Source organism: Ailuropoda melanoleuca, chromosome 4 (assembly GCF_002007445.2).
Source record: "Ailuropoda melanoleuca isolate Jingjing chromosome 4, ASM200744v2, whole genome shotgun sequence".
NCBI lineage: Eukaryota > Metazoa > Chordata > Mammalia > Carnivora > Ursidae > Ailuropoda > Ailuropoda melanoleuca.
In genome coordinates, this window is record NC_048221.1 from 133,220,817 (window position 1) to 133,237,529 (window position 16,713).

A 16,713-nucleotide genomic window follows, 5' to 3' on the forward strand; every position below is an offset into this window, starting at 1 on the left:
TGAAAAGCCTACAGCAAATATTATTCTCAATGGGGAAAAGCTGGAAGCCTTTCCCTTCAGATCAGGAACACAAGGATGCCCGCTCTCGCCACTATTATTCAACATAANCAAGAAAAGACTCAAGAACCATATGATCCTCTCAATTGATGCAGAAAAAGCATTTGACAAAATACAGCATCCTTTCCTGATTAAAACCCTTCAGAGTGTAGGAATAGAGGGTACATTTCTCAATCTCATAAAAGCCATCTATGAAAAGCCTACTGCAAGCATTATTCTCAATGGGGAAAAGCTGGAAGCCTTTCCCTTAAGATCAGGAACACGACAAGGATGCCCACTCTCGCCACTATTATTCAACATAGTACTAGAAGTCCTTGCAACAGCAATCAGAAAACAAAAAGTGATAAAAGGTATCCAAATTGGCAAAGAAGAAGTCAAAATGTCTCTCTTCGCAGATGACATGTATACTTTATGTGGAAAACCCAAAAGAATCCACTCCCAAACTATTAGAAGTTATGGAGCAATTCAGTAATGCGGCGGAATACAAAATCAATGCCCAGAAATCAGTTGCATTTCTATACACGAATAATGAGACTGAAGAAACAGAAATTAGGGAATCCATCCCATTTACAATAGCCCCAAAAACCATACATTACCTTGGAATTACCTTAACCAGAGACGTAAAGGATCTGTATTCTAGAAACTATAAATCACTTNCTTGGAATTAACTTAACCAGAGACGTAAAGGACCTATATCCTAGAAACTATAGATCACTTTTGAAAGATATTGAGGAAGACATAAAAAGATGGAAAAATATTCCATGCTCATGGATCGGAAGAATTAACATACTTAAGATGTCCATGCTACCCAGAGCAATCTACACTTTCGATGCTATCCCGATCAAAATACCGATGACATTTTTCAAAGAACTGGAACAAATAGTCCTTAAATATTTATGGAATCAGAAAAGGCCCTGAATCTCCAAGTACCTGTTGAAAAGGAAAAACAAAGCTGGGGGCATCACAATGCCGGATTTCGAGCAGTACCACAAAGCTGTGATCACAAAGACAGCATGGTACTGGCACAAAAACAGACACATCGACCAATGGAACAGAATAGAGAACCCAGAAATGGACCCTCGGCTCTTTGGGCAACTAATCTTTGATAAAGCAAGAAAAAACATCCGGTGGAAAAAAGACAGTCTCTTCAGTAAATGGTGCTTGGAAAATTGGAGAGCTACATGCAAAAGAATGAAACTGGACCACTCTCTCACACCATACACAAAAATAAACTCCAAATGGATGAAAGACCTCAATGTGAGACAGGAATCCATCAAAATTCTAGAGGAGAACATAGGCAACAACTTCTATGACATCGGCCAGAGCAACCTTTTTCATGACACATCTCCAAAGGCAAGAGAAACAAAAGATAAAATGAACTTGTGGGACTTTATCAAGATAAAATCTTCCGACAGCCAAGGAAACAGCCAAAAAAACTAAGAGGCAGCCCACGGAATGGGAGAATATATTTGGAAAGGACACTACAGATAAAGGACTGGTGTCCAAGATCTACAAAGTACTTCTCAAACTCAGTATGCGAGAAACAAATAAATCAAAAAATGGGCAGAAGATATGAACAGACCCTTTTCCAATGAAGACATACAAATGGCTAACAGACACTTGAAAAAATGTTCAAAATCTTTAGCCATCAGGGAAATTCAAATCAAAACCACACTAAGATACCACCTTACGCCAGTTAGAATGGCAAAAATTGACAAGGCAAGAAACAACGATTGCTAGAGAGGATGTGGAGAAAGGGGATCCCTTCTACATTGTTGGTGGGAATGCAAGCTGGTACAGCCACTCTGGAAAACAGTGTGGAGGTCCCTTAAAAAGTTAAAAATTGAGCTACCCTATGACCCAGCCATTGCACTACTGGGTATTTACCCCAAAGATACAGACGTAGTGAAGAGAAGGGCCATATGCACCCCAATGTTCATAGCAGCATTGTCCACAATAGCCAAATCGTGGAAGGAGCCGAGATGCCCTTCAACAGATGACTGGATTAAGAAGTTGTGGTCCATATAATAAATGGAATATTACTCAGCTATGAGAAAGAACGAGTTCTCAACATTTGCTGCAACATGGACGGCACTGGAGGAGATAATGCTAAGTGAAATAAGTCAAGCAGAGACAGACAATTATCATATGATTTCTCTCATCTATGGAACATAAGAACTAGGAAGATCGGTAGGGGAAGAAAGAGATAAAGAAAGTGGGGTAATCAGAAAGGGGAATGAAACATGAAAGACTATGGACTATTAGAAACAAACTGAGGGCCTCAGAGGGGAGGGTGTTGGGGGAATGGGATAGACTGGTGATGGGTAGTAAGGAGGGCACGTATTGCATGGTGCACTGGGTGTTATATCCAACTAATGAAGCATCGAACTTTGCATCGGAAACCGGGGATGTATTGTATGGTGACTAACATAATATAATAAAAAAACATTAAAAAGAAAAAAGAATCTGGAGTATAAAATTGTGTAGGACAGAGATCTCTGCTGCTAGCCAGGGCTGACTGTAGGCGTTGCTTTGTCCTTGAATCTCTGTCTTCTGTAAAGCGAATGATTCTGTGTAGTATAATAATTTTTCTTTTCTCACACTTTGCAGTTTACAAAGTGCTTTTAAATAAAAATGTTATTTAATCCTTCAACAACTCAATGAGGAAGGCAGTACTATTCTCCCTTTGTAGTGGTGGAAGAGGTGTGACACATGGAACTCTTCCAAGCTCACCCAAGTGCTAAAGAGCAGTGTTGGGCCCTACCCTCATGTCTTCCGAATTCACATATCCAGCTTTTTACTCTGCGTCAAAGCTAAGTAGATTGTTTGTAGTCATTGTCAGGTGTTCTAAAATGAAGCAGAATTGATCAGAAAAACATGTCTGGAATATTGCTAAACTTTCTGGATAATAAACCAGCCTCATATTTCTTGTATTTTAGGTCCTTATGTATTTCTGCTTATGAAAATATTATGTATCACTAATGACGATTGTGCTTTCAACACAAGACCTGAGCAGAAAGCCTTTGGATTTCTCATGTTAGGCTGGAGATTTTTCTTATGAAAATCAGTTTGTTTTTGCTTGCCAATTTTGCAGGTTATTCTAAGAGTTGGGATGTTTGTAGCCAGTTAGGACAATCGGAAAGTTACCGGGACTTGGCCACTCGCCAGGAGCTCATGGCTTTTGCTTTGACACATTGCCCTCCTAGCAGCATTGAACTTCTTTTGGCAGCCAGCAGCTCTCTGCAGACAGAAGTAAGTGTTCCCAGTGAATCTCGAACTGTATGAAATGTATTTTGTTGGGCGTGTGGCTCTGAGATTTGTGATTATTTTTTAAAATAATAGGCGATTTTAATTTATGGAAGAAAAATAGCTTGTCGCTTATGTGAAGAGGGATTTGGAGATATTAGGATATAAAATAGTGTTGTTATGGTAAGGAAGAAAGGGTACGAGGTAAGTAGGTATGAGAGGTATGAGAAAAAGAGGAAGTAATATTAAGAATAAATTATTGAATATAATGAGAAAAGTTAGTGTTGTCAAGCATAAAACATGAGAAATGGTCATGTAAAATATATTTGAAATCAGTGGAGTTAAAACCATTGGTGACACTGTCCTTTAGAGGCCCTTTGGAAATGTCAGGGGAAAGAGTTTTGGTTGGGGAGATGCTGAATTTTCTAAAATTCACAGGATAGATCTGCCTGAGGGTAAATTAATGCTCTTGTTGCAAAAATATAGCAAGAGATCGATACAGGATATAAGAATATAGGAAGAGATTCTGGCATTCTCATTTTCATGTCTTTGTCATTCAATATGTTGTATACCAGCTTTTCCACCAGCGGGTCCCAGATCTGAAACTGGGAAGCTGTTCAGAAAGTCCTGAAGTAAGCCTGTTCCCAAAAAACAGTTCATTATGAAATAGCAATTTTTTCCTTGAAAGAGTAATTTTTAAATTTCCAGTCTACATTGTGAAGTGCGGTGAATTTAAAAACACAATTCTTCATAGTATGTCATGTTCTTTTTCCAGATTCTTTATCAAAAAGTGAATTTCCAGATCCATCCAGAAGGAGGGGAGAGTATCAGTGTTTCACCATTAATTAGTAAAACCCAACAAGAGGTGAGTTAGTCTGAGTCAGGGAAGAGTTTGAAACCTGGCCAGCAGCGGAGTGAAATGGGAATCACCTGGCTCTGTGGACAGAGGGAAGAGACTGTTTTTCTTTTAAACTTTTTTTTTTGTGTGTTTCGTGAAATGCAACATTCATATATGGAAACAAAAGTACACAAAAGTGTTCAGCTCCATAAGTTATCACGAAGACAGTATCCACGAAACCACCAGAGAAACGTATGTGATCTGCCTTCCACAAGTCCCCACATATCCTTTCCCACTGTAATTTCTAGCCCTTCTTTCTCCTTCCAGAGATCTCCACTGTCGTGACACCAAGTCTTTGTGACTTTTGTTCTAATTTTAAAGAATTTTAATACTTTCCACACCTCTCCCAATATGACAGTTTAATTTTACCTGTTCTTGCATTTGATAGAAATAGCTCTTTTCCGTATTGCTTGTGAGATTCGTCCACACTGTTATATGTATTGCGTTTTCACTTGTTACTCTCTGGAGAAATTGCAGTGTGTGTATTTTACAGCTGATCCATTCTGATGATGATCGGCGTTGGTGTCTGTTCTGTTTTGGCTAAAACTAAAGCTGCATCATCCCTTTGTACACGTCAGTCATGCACGTGCCGTACCTTTGTCTCTGGCATCCACTTCCCCAGCCCTGGAAGTGATGTTAGCAGATTTCCATAGTTGCAACCTCCATCAGTCACCGCAAATGATTTTCTAGAGTGGTTTTACCGATTACATTTCCAACAGCAGTGTTTGTGCTTGCATTTATGCCAATTTAGCACTTTGGCATTGTTAGTTTTTTTAAATTTTACCTATTCTCTTTAGTATTTAGTGATACTTATTTATGATCTTGATCTGCATTTTTCTCATTGCTAATGGAGATAGAATTAGCTCAGGAGAGATCCTCTTTTGTGAGGTACGTGTTCAGTTCTCTTGCCCATTTCCTATAGGATTTTTCTCCTTTTCCATCACCTCTTTGAGATTCTCACAAATAAAGTTTGTCTGAACCACGTAAGTATGTACAAGTCTCAGGATTGTTCATCCTGGGAGCAAAAGGAGGGAGTACATACCCCCTGACACCTTTCTTTTGGTCGGTGTTGGCTCCGTGGCATTTCACTCTCCATGACATTTCGCTCTTCGTGACTATTTCTAACAAGGTCAAGTTGGCGATTTCTTTTTTAGGTTGAAGAAAGTAACCCAGTTTTTGATTTCCTAATTAGGTCAATTAAGAGATGATAATCCCCTTTATAGATTCGTTTTCCACAGAATTCCTCTAAGTGGTAAGCTTCACTTTCAAAATCTGAAATGTCATTCATATTGGAAGATGTTTATTGTGATAAGTGAGCTGCATCTAATCTTTTTTTTTAAATTGGCTGTATCCATTTTTTGCCAAACCCATCTGTGGCTGTGTACTATATAGTTACTTCTGGAAGTCTGATACAAAGCTTCAGTCGTGGAATCTTTTGATGGGGTTACCACAGAGATACTCAGTTTTTGTGCATAGTGGAATACATATGAGTTCGCTATTTCCGTAATTCTTTCTTTTATATTAAAATTCACTTTGACAAACGTTGAATTTACCCGTGTATCCCTTTTCCAGTGCTGAGTGATCTGAAGATCTCAGAGTTGTTTGTAATGTGACTTTTTTGTCCTTAAGGGATTTACTCCTATTCTTCTGTAATGGTGACTTCAGGATAGCACCAACCAGTAGATGTTTCTACAGTGAGGGAGACGTTCTGTATCCACACTGTTCAGTATGGTAGCCACCAGTCATATGTGCTTTTGAGTACTTGAAATATAGGTAGGGCACCTAAGGAATTTTTAAATTTAATCTTAATTAAGTTAAATTTAAATATTGCAGATCAGACACGAAATGGAGCATTGTGTTCTGCCATCAAATGCGGACAGTGGACTTTGTTGTTGTGGTTGTTGTTGCATTCTCTCTGGATGGAAGCCATAGCGTTTTCTAGGGGCCTGGAGTGTTGTGGACATGTTTTGTCTTTGGTATGTTTTGACTTGTTGTCATGCTGATTACTCTTGATTTGTTTTTTTCACTGGCTATGAAAGCACATTAAGTTCTGTGGTGTTCTCTCTATGGGATCCAGAGCAGTTCTTATATTGGCCAGCAGTCCCTAAATGTTTGGTATATTAGGAGGAAGCTGGCCAATTTTACTGTCTTTCAAGGTCCAGTTGAAGACCCACTTTTAATGGCACCTAATTTTTATCCCAAGTTTTGTGTCTTTTGAGCCTCTGGTCCCTCTCTACTGGTTCAGCCACATCTCTCGTCTTTCTGTCTGTCTTTCTAGCCTTTTCTCCTTTCATGCCTCCCAAACATGCACTAGGTTACAGTCCTACCAAAATCAACACCACTTTCTACCTTTGTCACTCCTTTGGTGTCATTTAATTAGAGTTTTCTTTCTGCCTCTGCTGCCCTTCTTGCCATGTGTTCTGGTTGTCTTTCTTACTCCATGATCCCATCTGAAGTATCGTTTTCTTTGGAAAGTTTTCCTTGAGTCCTCTAATTATTCCTCCTTCTTTATCCCCCATGTACTCTCACATCATTGTACCAGCTCTTGTGTGGTGTGCTATGGTATTGTGTGGTAGAAGGATGTCATTTATCTTTGTACTCTCTCTCTGTAGAGTGGTTGTCACATAGTGAACGCCTAGGAAATGTTTGATAAAGCTCAGTTGGAAACTTCCACTGCATGAAAATTAGTCTCTGGTAAAATTAATTAGAAAGTAGATTTTAGCATAAAAATAAAAGGAATTTCCCATTTAATTCATATATATGTGCTGTGGTGGCTGTTGAGATCCTGTTATGTTTTGGCCAGTGTAAGGTGTGTATCATTTCACTGTTCAGCATAGAATTTCAAAGTGTTTCTGCTGAGTTCAGCTCCGTAAGCTTATTCTGAATCCCCTTCCTTCTCTATAAAATCCGGGAAGAAGCCTTTGTAACTTTTGGGTTTCCTATTTTCTCCTTCTACAATGAATTAGAAAGTGTCAACCTGGCCCTTTAGTGGCTTCTTTGGAGTGGGACACACATTTGTCCACTAGTCTCTTTAGTGAGTGAAGGAGACCACCAGCCATCCTTTGCATGTTCTACTTAGCAAGGAAGAGGAATTCTTCCAAATGAGTCTTTTTTCTCCTTTCTCCTTTTTTTTTTTTGTACCTCCTTAAAAGCTTTCTTGTCTTTGTCCTTTTTCAGCAAGTTGTAAGAAATCTAGATCTCATGAGGTGCAACTCCAAACCCTCAATGAACAAATGATGGCTTTGAATTCATGAAGCACATTTCAGAATATTATAGCTACTATTATTAGATTAAAATACAGTGCTTAGCTGTAAGATGCTGTGTGTTACACATTAACAGTAGATATAATAACCACATTAAATTATAACTCATAAATGAGAGCTGACTATATGTGTAATCTGCTTAATGCTCAAGACTTTCATTACTCAGTTGTGAAAATAGTAATTTTTATTTATATATCCAAGCAAAGTAAAGATGTAATTGCTTCACAGTAGCATTTGCATTAGTTCAAGTGAAGCCTCCAAGTTTGAAGATATTGGCTGTTGTCCCCGTGAACAAGATAATACTTTAAAAATAGAACAGAATGCATATTTTGTGAATAACTACCAAAATTACAGTTTTCCAGTTTCTTATTAATGTTGGTTATTATGTTTTTTAGATGTAGCAATATTCCACCATTTAGAGTGTATTAATGTTTGTTTAGCTAGTATTTGTTAGCCAATGGTGTTTTCCCCCAGATAAATCTAATTAGATTTAGAAATGGATTATATATAAGTTTCCCATTAAAAAATCATTTTCGGGGCACCTGGGTGGCACAGCAGTTAAGTGTCTGCCTTTGGCTCAGGGCGTGATCCGGCGTTATGGGATCGAGCCCCACATTAGGCTCCTCTGCTATGAGCCTGCTTCTTCCTCTCCCACTCCCCTGCTGTGTTCCCTCTCTCCCTGGCTGTCTCTCTCTCTGTCAAATAAATAAATAAAATCTTTAAAAAAAATCATTTTCACTGTGGGAAAACTTGTTATGAACATTTTAAGTGGCTATAGATTTATACATCTGGACTAATTAATGTTTAGAACTGGGGCATGGGCTAAGCATAGAGTGATTTTGAATTTATAAAAGGAGGATTATTTAGAAATATCTAGAATTGAGGAAAATGGCAGTCGTCTTGCAGTATCAGAGACAACCATTTCTTTTTCCATTCACCAGTTGATGGACATTTGGGGTGTTTCTACGTTTTCACTATCATGAATAATGTTGCTTTGGTGCACAAGTCTCTGTATGGAATGTGTTTTGATTTCTTGTGTAGGTATGTAGGAGTGGAACTGCTGATTGCATGTATATATGTGTTGAAGAAATGGCCAAATTGTTTCCCAAAGGTGCTGCATCATTTTCCTTTCCCTGCCAGGGGATATTTAGATTACTCTGTCTCCACATTGTCACAAACGCTTGTTATTACCTGGCTTTTTGACGAAAGCCATTCTCGAGGATGTGTGTGATATCTCATTACTCTGGTATGCATTTTCCAAATAACTAATGATAATGAGCATGTTTTTATGTGCTGGTGCTTATTGAGCTGTAAGAGTTTTGTTGGTTGTGGTGGTTTATTATTATTATTATTATTATTTTTGTTTTGTTTTGTTTTGCTTAATTTTGTTTTAATTCTGGATACAAGTCCTTTCTCAAGTATATGATTTGAAAATATTTTTCTCTCCATGTGTGACTTGACTTTTTAAATTTTCTTAATGGTAGATTTTGAAGTGCAAAAACTTTTAATGTTGCTGAAGTCCAACTTACCTATATTCTTTTATTGCTTCTGCTTTTGATGTTGTAGCTAAGAAATTGGTGCTTAACTCAAGGTTATGGAAATTTATTCCTGTGTTTTTTTCTAAGAGTTTTATAGTTTTAACTCTTATATTTATTGATAAGTAAGTAAAAATAAGCCACTTTTTGTGTGAAATAACCATAGGTTTGAGGAATATTCGCATATAAAAATATACTTAAAATTTCTTATCATACACAAAAATGAGTTCAGTGGGATGATATTTGTTTTATGTTTTATGAGATAGCTTATTCCTTCTTGAGGGATTTTATATCTCATGCTTGGTATGCACAAAGGCCAATTAATATTTTGAAGTTTTAAAAGAAACGATTTCATCTGGAATGGATTTTTGTTATAATTATCACTTTACTGTCTCTTTTCCCTAGGTGTTTTGGAATTTTGGTTTTCAAGCTTATTGTTGAGCCATCCCGTTCAGTTTAGCTTTTATCTCCCTAGTCCCTGTCTAAGGATTCTGTAGTTTTGTGGTTTTCCTCACTCTAAACCCTTGGTGCTTCGGTCTAGAACCTTGTCCTGTAGTACCTTTTGACATGGGACTACCTGCTTCTTGTAATGTTGAGGATATGAGAAATACAGGCATGGAGTCTATGAGGGATTTGGGTCTGTCTTTGTTCTCTGTCTCTCTAGGCCCGCAGTTTTATATAAATACATAGTCCCAAGCAGTGGGTCTGAACTTCTTACAGGGGATCCTTTTTCAATTCACAAAATTCTCTAGAAAGGAGCATTTGGCAACCACTGCCAGCATCGGAATTCTGAGCCCTCAGATGTTGAATTCCATTGAACTTGAGTGCCTTTCTACTCTTTTCATCAGTTATCCTCAGTATTTTGGAGCAGAGTGAGCTCACTGAAACATGGGTTCATTGCTCCAACCTTTTTTTTTCTTTTTTTTAAGATTTTACTCATTTATTTGACAGACAGAGAGAGAGCAGGGGGAGCAGCAGGCAGAGGGATAAGAAGACGCAGTCTCCCCACTGAGCAAGGAGCCTGATGTGGGGCTTGATCCCAGGACTCTGGGATCATGACCCGAGCTGAAGGCAGACGCTTAACCAGCTGAGCCACCCAGGTGCCCCTCTTTGCTCCATCTTAACTGGAATTCATCATAGTTTTTTTTTTTAATTACAAAAATTAATATAGGCTTTTATTTTAGCAATCCCTTCAAAAGGAGATATGGTTCAGATAATTGACATTATTTGGCATATTTTATTGCTGAAAGCAAGAAAAAAGAAAAAAGAAATGTGAAACATCTGTGATAAAATATTAACATTTGTTAACTTTTGATAAGTACATGGAAATTTGTAGTAACTTTGGTCTTTCTACTTTCTTAAAACATGAAATAATTTAATCAGCACTACCTTAATATGATGAGTTCTCTTTCTTCTCTTAGTTCTTTCTACCTATACCAGGAATCCCACTGCTTCGAGGTAAACATTTTAGTTTATATATATATATCTTCCAAACTTTTTTTGAGTATAAACATATTTTCTCTGCAGCTATTGTCTGTCTCATGAAAAATTATTATTTTATTTTTTAAGCTAAAATGGAATCATATTGCACATCTTAATTTGAAGCTTATTTTTGTCATATGATGTTATTTGTCATAGATACATGCTTTTCTCATTATATACAGACCATTTCTGTAAGGGTGGCTTAGTGGTCATTTGATGCACATACAAAGATTTGATTATCTTTTACTTTGTTTTTGAACATTTAGATTGTGTTCGATTTTCCTCTACTTTAGACTGAGCTGCAATGAGCATTTTATGTACACAGTTTGCATAGTTTTACTAGCATTGCTGTGGGATAAAGTGGTAGAAATGGGCAGATAATTTCCTGTTTTCTTGTGGCATATCCTCCATAAGCTTGTGTAAGGGCTGATTCTGCTTTCTTTACGGTCCTGATGCCAGCACATCACTGGGAATAGACTAGGTCTTCATTAATTTTTTTTTTTTTTTTTTGGATAACATTGCCTGAGGAATGTTTTCTGTGGGAGACTGAGTTTATGGTAATCTGTGATGTCCACGAACTGGGTGATAACACGGCGCCCACACGATTCAGAACACTCAGGCATTTCAGTCAGTGTAGTGTTTCCTCTGAGAGCTTACCAGAGGAGGACGTGCTCTGGTCATTGGCATGCTTGTAGGATAATGTGTTTGCTTGGTGCAAAGCTTGATGGTCAGGAGTGTGCTCCTGTCATTCTGATTGGCTTGGAGAATTTATATCCCAGATTTCCATTCCTCACAAAGGCTTAGGTTAGCTGCCTCCTCCTTTCGCACCCCCATTGGTATTCCAGGCTTTGTTCTTTCTTTCATCCTACCCTTTCTTCCTAGGGCTCATGCATTTCTAATATAGTTGTTTTGTTTTCTTTAAGTTTCTTTGACTCTTTTAGTAACAAAGAATACGTTTTTTACTTTTTAATTGGTCTTGCTATTTGAATCCACTTGAAAAGATAACTTTCCAAAAATAATATGTCTTAGTTTCAGTGAAATCTGGGGGATTCCACGGTTTTCTTTCCTTTTAAGGAGGCCTTGTGATAGGACCACTTAGCCCTGGAGGGGTTTATAAGTACTGTTCTGGGAGGCTTTTCCTATACTCCTTTGTTTTACACTAACAGTGGCCCCATCTTCTTTTTCTCCTGTTACCTTTTGCCTACTCACCATGAGTCTTTCTCTTCCGTTTCATCACAACAGCTTGTGTTTGGGTCACCAGTGCCCTCTTGTTGCTAAATTCATGGGTCAAATCTGTCTTTATCTCAATTGACCTACCAGTGGCCTTCGATACATACTTGTTTCAGGGACAATCTGTTTGTCTTCTTTTACCTCATTGGCTGCTTAGGCTTATCGTGTTTGCTGGTCCTTCCTCTTCTCCCCAGCTTAACTGGTAGATACCCCAGGTCTCAGTCTTTAAATCTCTTCTCTGTCTATACTCATTCCCAAATGATTGCACCCATTATTATGACTTTAAATACCAACTTTGTGCAGAAGATTCCCGCTTCTAGCTCGAGCCCTATCTTCTGAGTTCCAGGCTTGTATGCACGGCTGCCAACCTAACATCTGTACTTACCTTTCTTACAGGCATCCGTCTCAATTTGGCTTTCCTCAGCATACTCCAGTCATGTTGGCCTTCTTACCATTCTTGAAACTTTCCCATCAAGTTCTCCCTATGGGTCTTTTGTACTTGGCTGTGTTCTGCCTGCAGTGTTCTTCTCCCAGATATCCAGATGACTTGTCCTCGCTTCTTCTGGGTCTCTGCTCACATGTCTCCTCAGTGAGAGCTTCCCTGCTTTCTGCATACACAGTTCTACACCACTGTGTTTTTCTTCCTAGCTCTTATCCTTTCATTGATCTGATATACTTCTCTGACATGCTTTCTATTTATTTTTTGCTTATCTCCTCTTGGAATGTAAGGGGAGATCTTTGTGGCAGGAGCAATGTTTTGTTCACTGCTATTTTCAGTATGTAGAACAGTATCTGTCCTTGTTATACTTAATATCAAAAAATTTGTTGAATATGTGAATAAAATTAATGAGGAAGGTTAAGATGTAGATATGATGGGTGGGGGTAAATTCTATTATAAGGGGAGGAATATTTGAGTGGGGTCCAGTTTGATGAGTTCTCAGTTCATTGGTGAAATAAAGCAAATTTCCTATTTGCCTTTCTTTCCTAATGTACTATGAGTTCTTTGAGAGCAGGGACAATATCTTAATCATCATGATAACTCTGTTGCCTAGCCCTGGGTCTTAAAAATATTAGGCATGCCAGAAGTGTGTGTTCAGTAAATTTATTTTGTGGATGCATTTAGAACTGCAAATCATTTTTCAGAAGTGATTTAAAAATTGGGCATGGTAAAAGAAAATAAAAATATACTTCATATACCTCTATTTTCCTAAATACAGACCTTAGTCTTAGTCCAAGAATGCTAGGAGATTCAAGAAGGGTTTGAGTCCCAAGGCCTCTGACATCATGTGTCAAATTTGGTGTATGTGTGTGCATTCTATTTTGGGAGAATAGTCCTGGAGAAAGGATTTACAGCTTTCAATAGTATTGTATAGGGGTTCATGACTCGCAAAGGTGAAAACATCTAAATTGTAGCCCCGCCTGTTAATTAGCAGATGAACTAAAGGAGAGTCAGACTTTGTAGTGAGTGACTTATTCCATGGGGCATTTTTCTACTGCTTCTGCTGACAGATATTTCTACGAGTAGCGTCACCAGTAATAAAGATTGCATTCTTAATATTTTGAGTTCAGGGTGAAATTTACTGTAAGTGTTAGGTACAGGGAAGAGCTTTGGATCATCTAAAGATCTGTTGGAAAAGAAGGGATAGTGGATGAGTTCAGTCTGAGTGCTCTTTCTAATCCTTACCTAGTTTATGTGTACCACCAACTCAGTTTATAGTGGGCAACCAGATTTCTCAGAAATTAACCCATGTGTTACTGGCCACCAGAGAAAGCAACTCCAAAATAGATTATTCATTGCAGTAATCCATCAGCAAGAATTGTTTCTGTAAGCCAAGGTTGACATGGGGGGTATTCTTGTTCTTATGAACCTGATCGGTGATGGTGTCTGTTGTAGAATTTGAAAGATACTATTAATGCTTAGTAAGTTAACCTTTGAGCTATGTAACACACTTGACATTAATGAGATTTCATGTTAAATTTTATGCTGGGAGTTGTTGATTTGGTTTGGGGGATTAATCTATTTCTGCTGTTACACATTCTAAATTAATTAGCAGTGTGCAACTATGAGTATAAAAAGTGCCAGTAGTAATCATTTCAGGAATAAATTTTTGCCTAACCTCTTTTTTCTTTCCCCATTACATGTAGTTGAAAGAAAACTATTTTCCTCATTAATTACTGTAGTTACAGTATAATCTTGGTAGACTGTCCCTAAGTTTAGTGCTTCTTCTGTGGTCCAAATGAGCCCTTTATTTTACTTTATCTTTTGTAATTCTCATTAGGGGACTCTCTCACAATCCCTTTATCTCGTACATTTCTGAGCATATGAATTTCATTTATCTTCTAAAACAAACTTTTAAGTTTTATAAAGTATCTTAAATTTCCTATCTTGAGTTGGCTATCCATTTGAACTAGAAATAGAGTTTTAGGTTCATTTTATGAAATGGAATAATTGTTTTATAGCCTGTACTTTTTGATGTCTTTCAATTGACTTGATTTTTCTCTGAGTGAAGTGACATTGTGTTTAAGTGCCATATTTCTTACCTTGCTTATATTTTTAATTCTATACTTGGATTAGTTGATGACATTCAAATCATTCAATATACCCTCTCGATTAAGAAGATTCTAAAGGTGAATAAGATTTGAAAATGTGGCATGAAATCCTATTTGAATAACATTTAGCTACTGTAGGTGCAATGTATTAGGCTTTAGAAAAAGAATCCTCAAATAGATAGGCAGTAAAACCAGAATTCTCGTATATATCTATGGACACAAACTACAGGTTAGGGATTTTCACATACTTACGGGATATAGTAATAAATAAACATAGTCCCTACCCTAGAGAAACTGTCTAGTTGGGTAGACAGACCAAAAAAATCAAAATAACAATATATTATGGTAAGTGCGTTAGAAGGATGCATCTGATGCTACAGGTGCATAGGAGAGGGGGTAGTACACTGTCGTAACAGGATTTTACTTACAGCAAAAATATTACATGTCAAGGAAAATATGGAAGAGCATCTTGGTGACCTTGGAGTAGGTAGTGATTTCTTAAATATACAAAAAACACTAATTATAAAGTCAAAAAAATTGATAGATTGGAGTAATTTAAAATTTAAGAACTTCTGTTAATCAAAAGACAACATTAAAACAATAAAAAGATAATCTGCCAAATATTCATAATTTATACCTTTAATAAGGGATGTGTTTCCAGAATATATAAAGAATTACAAGTGAATAAGAAAAACAGATAACTGACAGAAGAACGGCAAAACACTTGAACAGACACTTCACAAAAGAAGATGCTCAAATGGCCAGTATATACATAAAAAATTATTCAATTTCATTAGTCACTAGGGAGATACAAATTGAAACCACAGAGAGATACTATTACATGCTCGCTGGTACTGCTAAAAGGAAAAAGACATGTAATACCAAGTGTTGACATGGATGTGGAGTGACTGGAACCGTTGTAATTGCTTGTTAGAGTATCAGTCGGTATAACCATTTTAGAATATGTTTGGCACTATTTACTAAGTCTGCACAGATGCATACTGTATGTCTAAGTAATCCTTATCCCCAGAAATGCGTATGTTCACTAAAAGGTAATTATTAGTATGTTCAGGGCCACACTACTGGTGTTAGCTCCGAACTTCAGAGTATCCAAGTGCTCATCAAAGAAAGAAGGTTAAGTTCTGATATGTCCACACCATATAATACTGTTACATTAACAATGTGACAGCATTGCACTAATAGTGAGTTGAATCATCTTCAACTGCTTGCAAGAGTATGAATGAATTTATGTTGGATAATAGAGATCAGAACCAAAAGAAGACATAATTCCATTCATATAAAGTAAAAAAAATAGGCAAAACTAATTTATGCTACCAGAAGTCAGAATAGCATTTATCATGGCCATGGGAGTGGCTGGAAGTGACCAGGAAAGCAGCATCTGGGATGCTGGTGTGGTGGTCTGTTACTAAGTACTCATTACCTGCGTGTGTTACAATTTCTCAAACTGTACACTGATGTGTACACATTTTTTTAATTTATCTTATCCTTGAAAGATCTCTAAGCCTGGATTAAAGACAGGAAGTGAGAATGTATATTGGCAGTAATGTCTTTGTATCATGGAACTGTGAACATGTACCGTCTTTTTCCCCCCTCAACTTTTAACTTTTTCAAGCCATCTTTAATGAGGTTTTAGTTTTAGTTTTATAACAGAGAAGAATAAAGAATAAAGACCTTAAATGCATGTGTGTGTGTGTGTGTGTGTGTGTGTGTGTGTGTGTGTGTGTGTGGTGTGTCAGAACCCTATGAAGAACAAGTGGGCACACGTTTTGATAGCCAGACCTGGTCAAGAAGAGAGGAGACACCCTTAGGCCAGTTGCCTATGGGCAGCATATTCCGCTTACTGGATCTGCAGTTTACTTTTCCATCATACGCCATTCTCCTACCTACTCTGCCATGTTACTGTAAAACTTAGGAATGACCATAGGAAGCACCTGCCCGGTACCTGACACGTAGCATACGTTTAGCAGATGGTAGCCATTATGTTTCTTATGTAGTACAAACGGGACTTCTACTAGACATTGGTCTTGGGGAAAAAAACGTGTCTAGATCTTTCTTATTCTTCTCTGTGGACCTGGTCCTCTGTACATTTTTCCTCAGTAACTTGCGTTGCTCATTTTTACCCCCACTACATCCAGCCTCCTCAACTGACATTGAACGTTTGTGTTCCTGACTTTTCTTCTGTTCTTGTCTTCTTTCTCTAAGCTCTTCACTAAGACCCACCTGGTGACCGTGTACTTTGTTTCTTAGAAAATTGGATTTCTCTGCTTATCTGACTTACTTCAGGCCCTTTTCACTTTTAGAAGGATTAGAACTAAAAACATTTACACTTAACATATGCATTCAGGTAGACAGAACACTGTATGGTAACCTCATACCAACCTCCTAACTGGATTCTTGTGCCTGGCATAATATTGTTAAAACACAAATCTCA

The 16,713-nt window shown here is 37.6% G+C and overlaps 1 protein-coding gene across 2 annotated transcripts in view; it reads left to right on the top strand.

Moving 5' to 3' along the window:
- Positions 1-16,713, top strand: part of NBAS (NBAS subunit of NRZ tethering complex) — a 336,415-nt gene that overhangs the window by 172,051 nt on the left and 147,651 nt on the right. For both annotated transcript variants that reach the window (XM_034659882.1, XM_034659883.1), the window contains 2 exons: positions 3,152-3,309; positions 4,079-4,168. In XM_034659882.1, the coding sequence (XP_034515773.1) occupies positions 3,152-3,309; positions 4,079-4,168 (248 nt within the window). The remainder of the gene's footprint in view (positions 1-3,151; positions 3,310-4,078; positions 4,169-16,713) is intronic.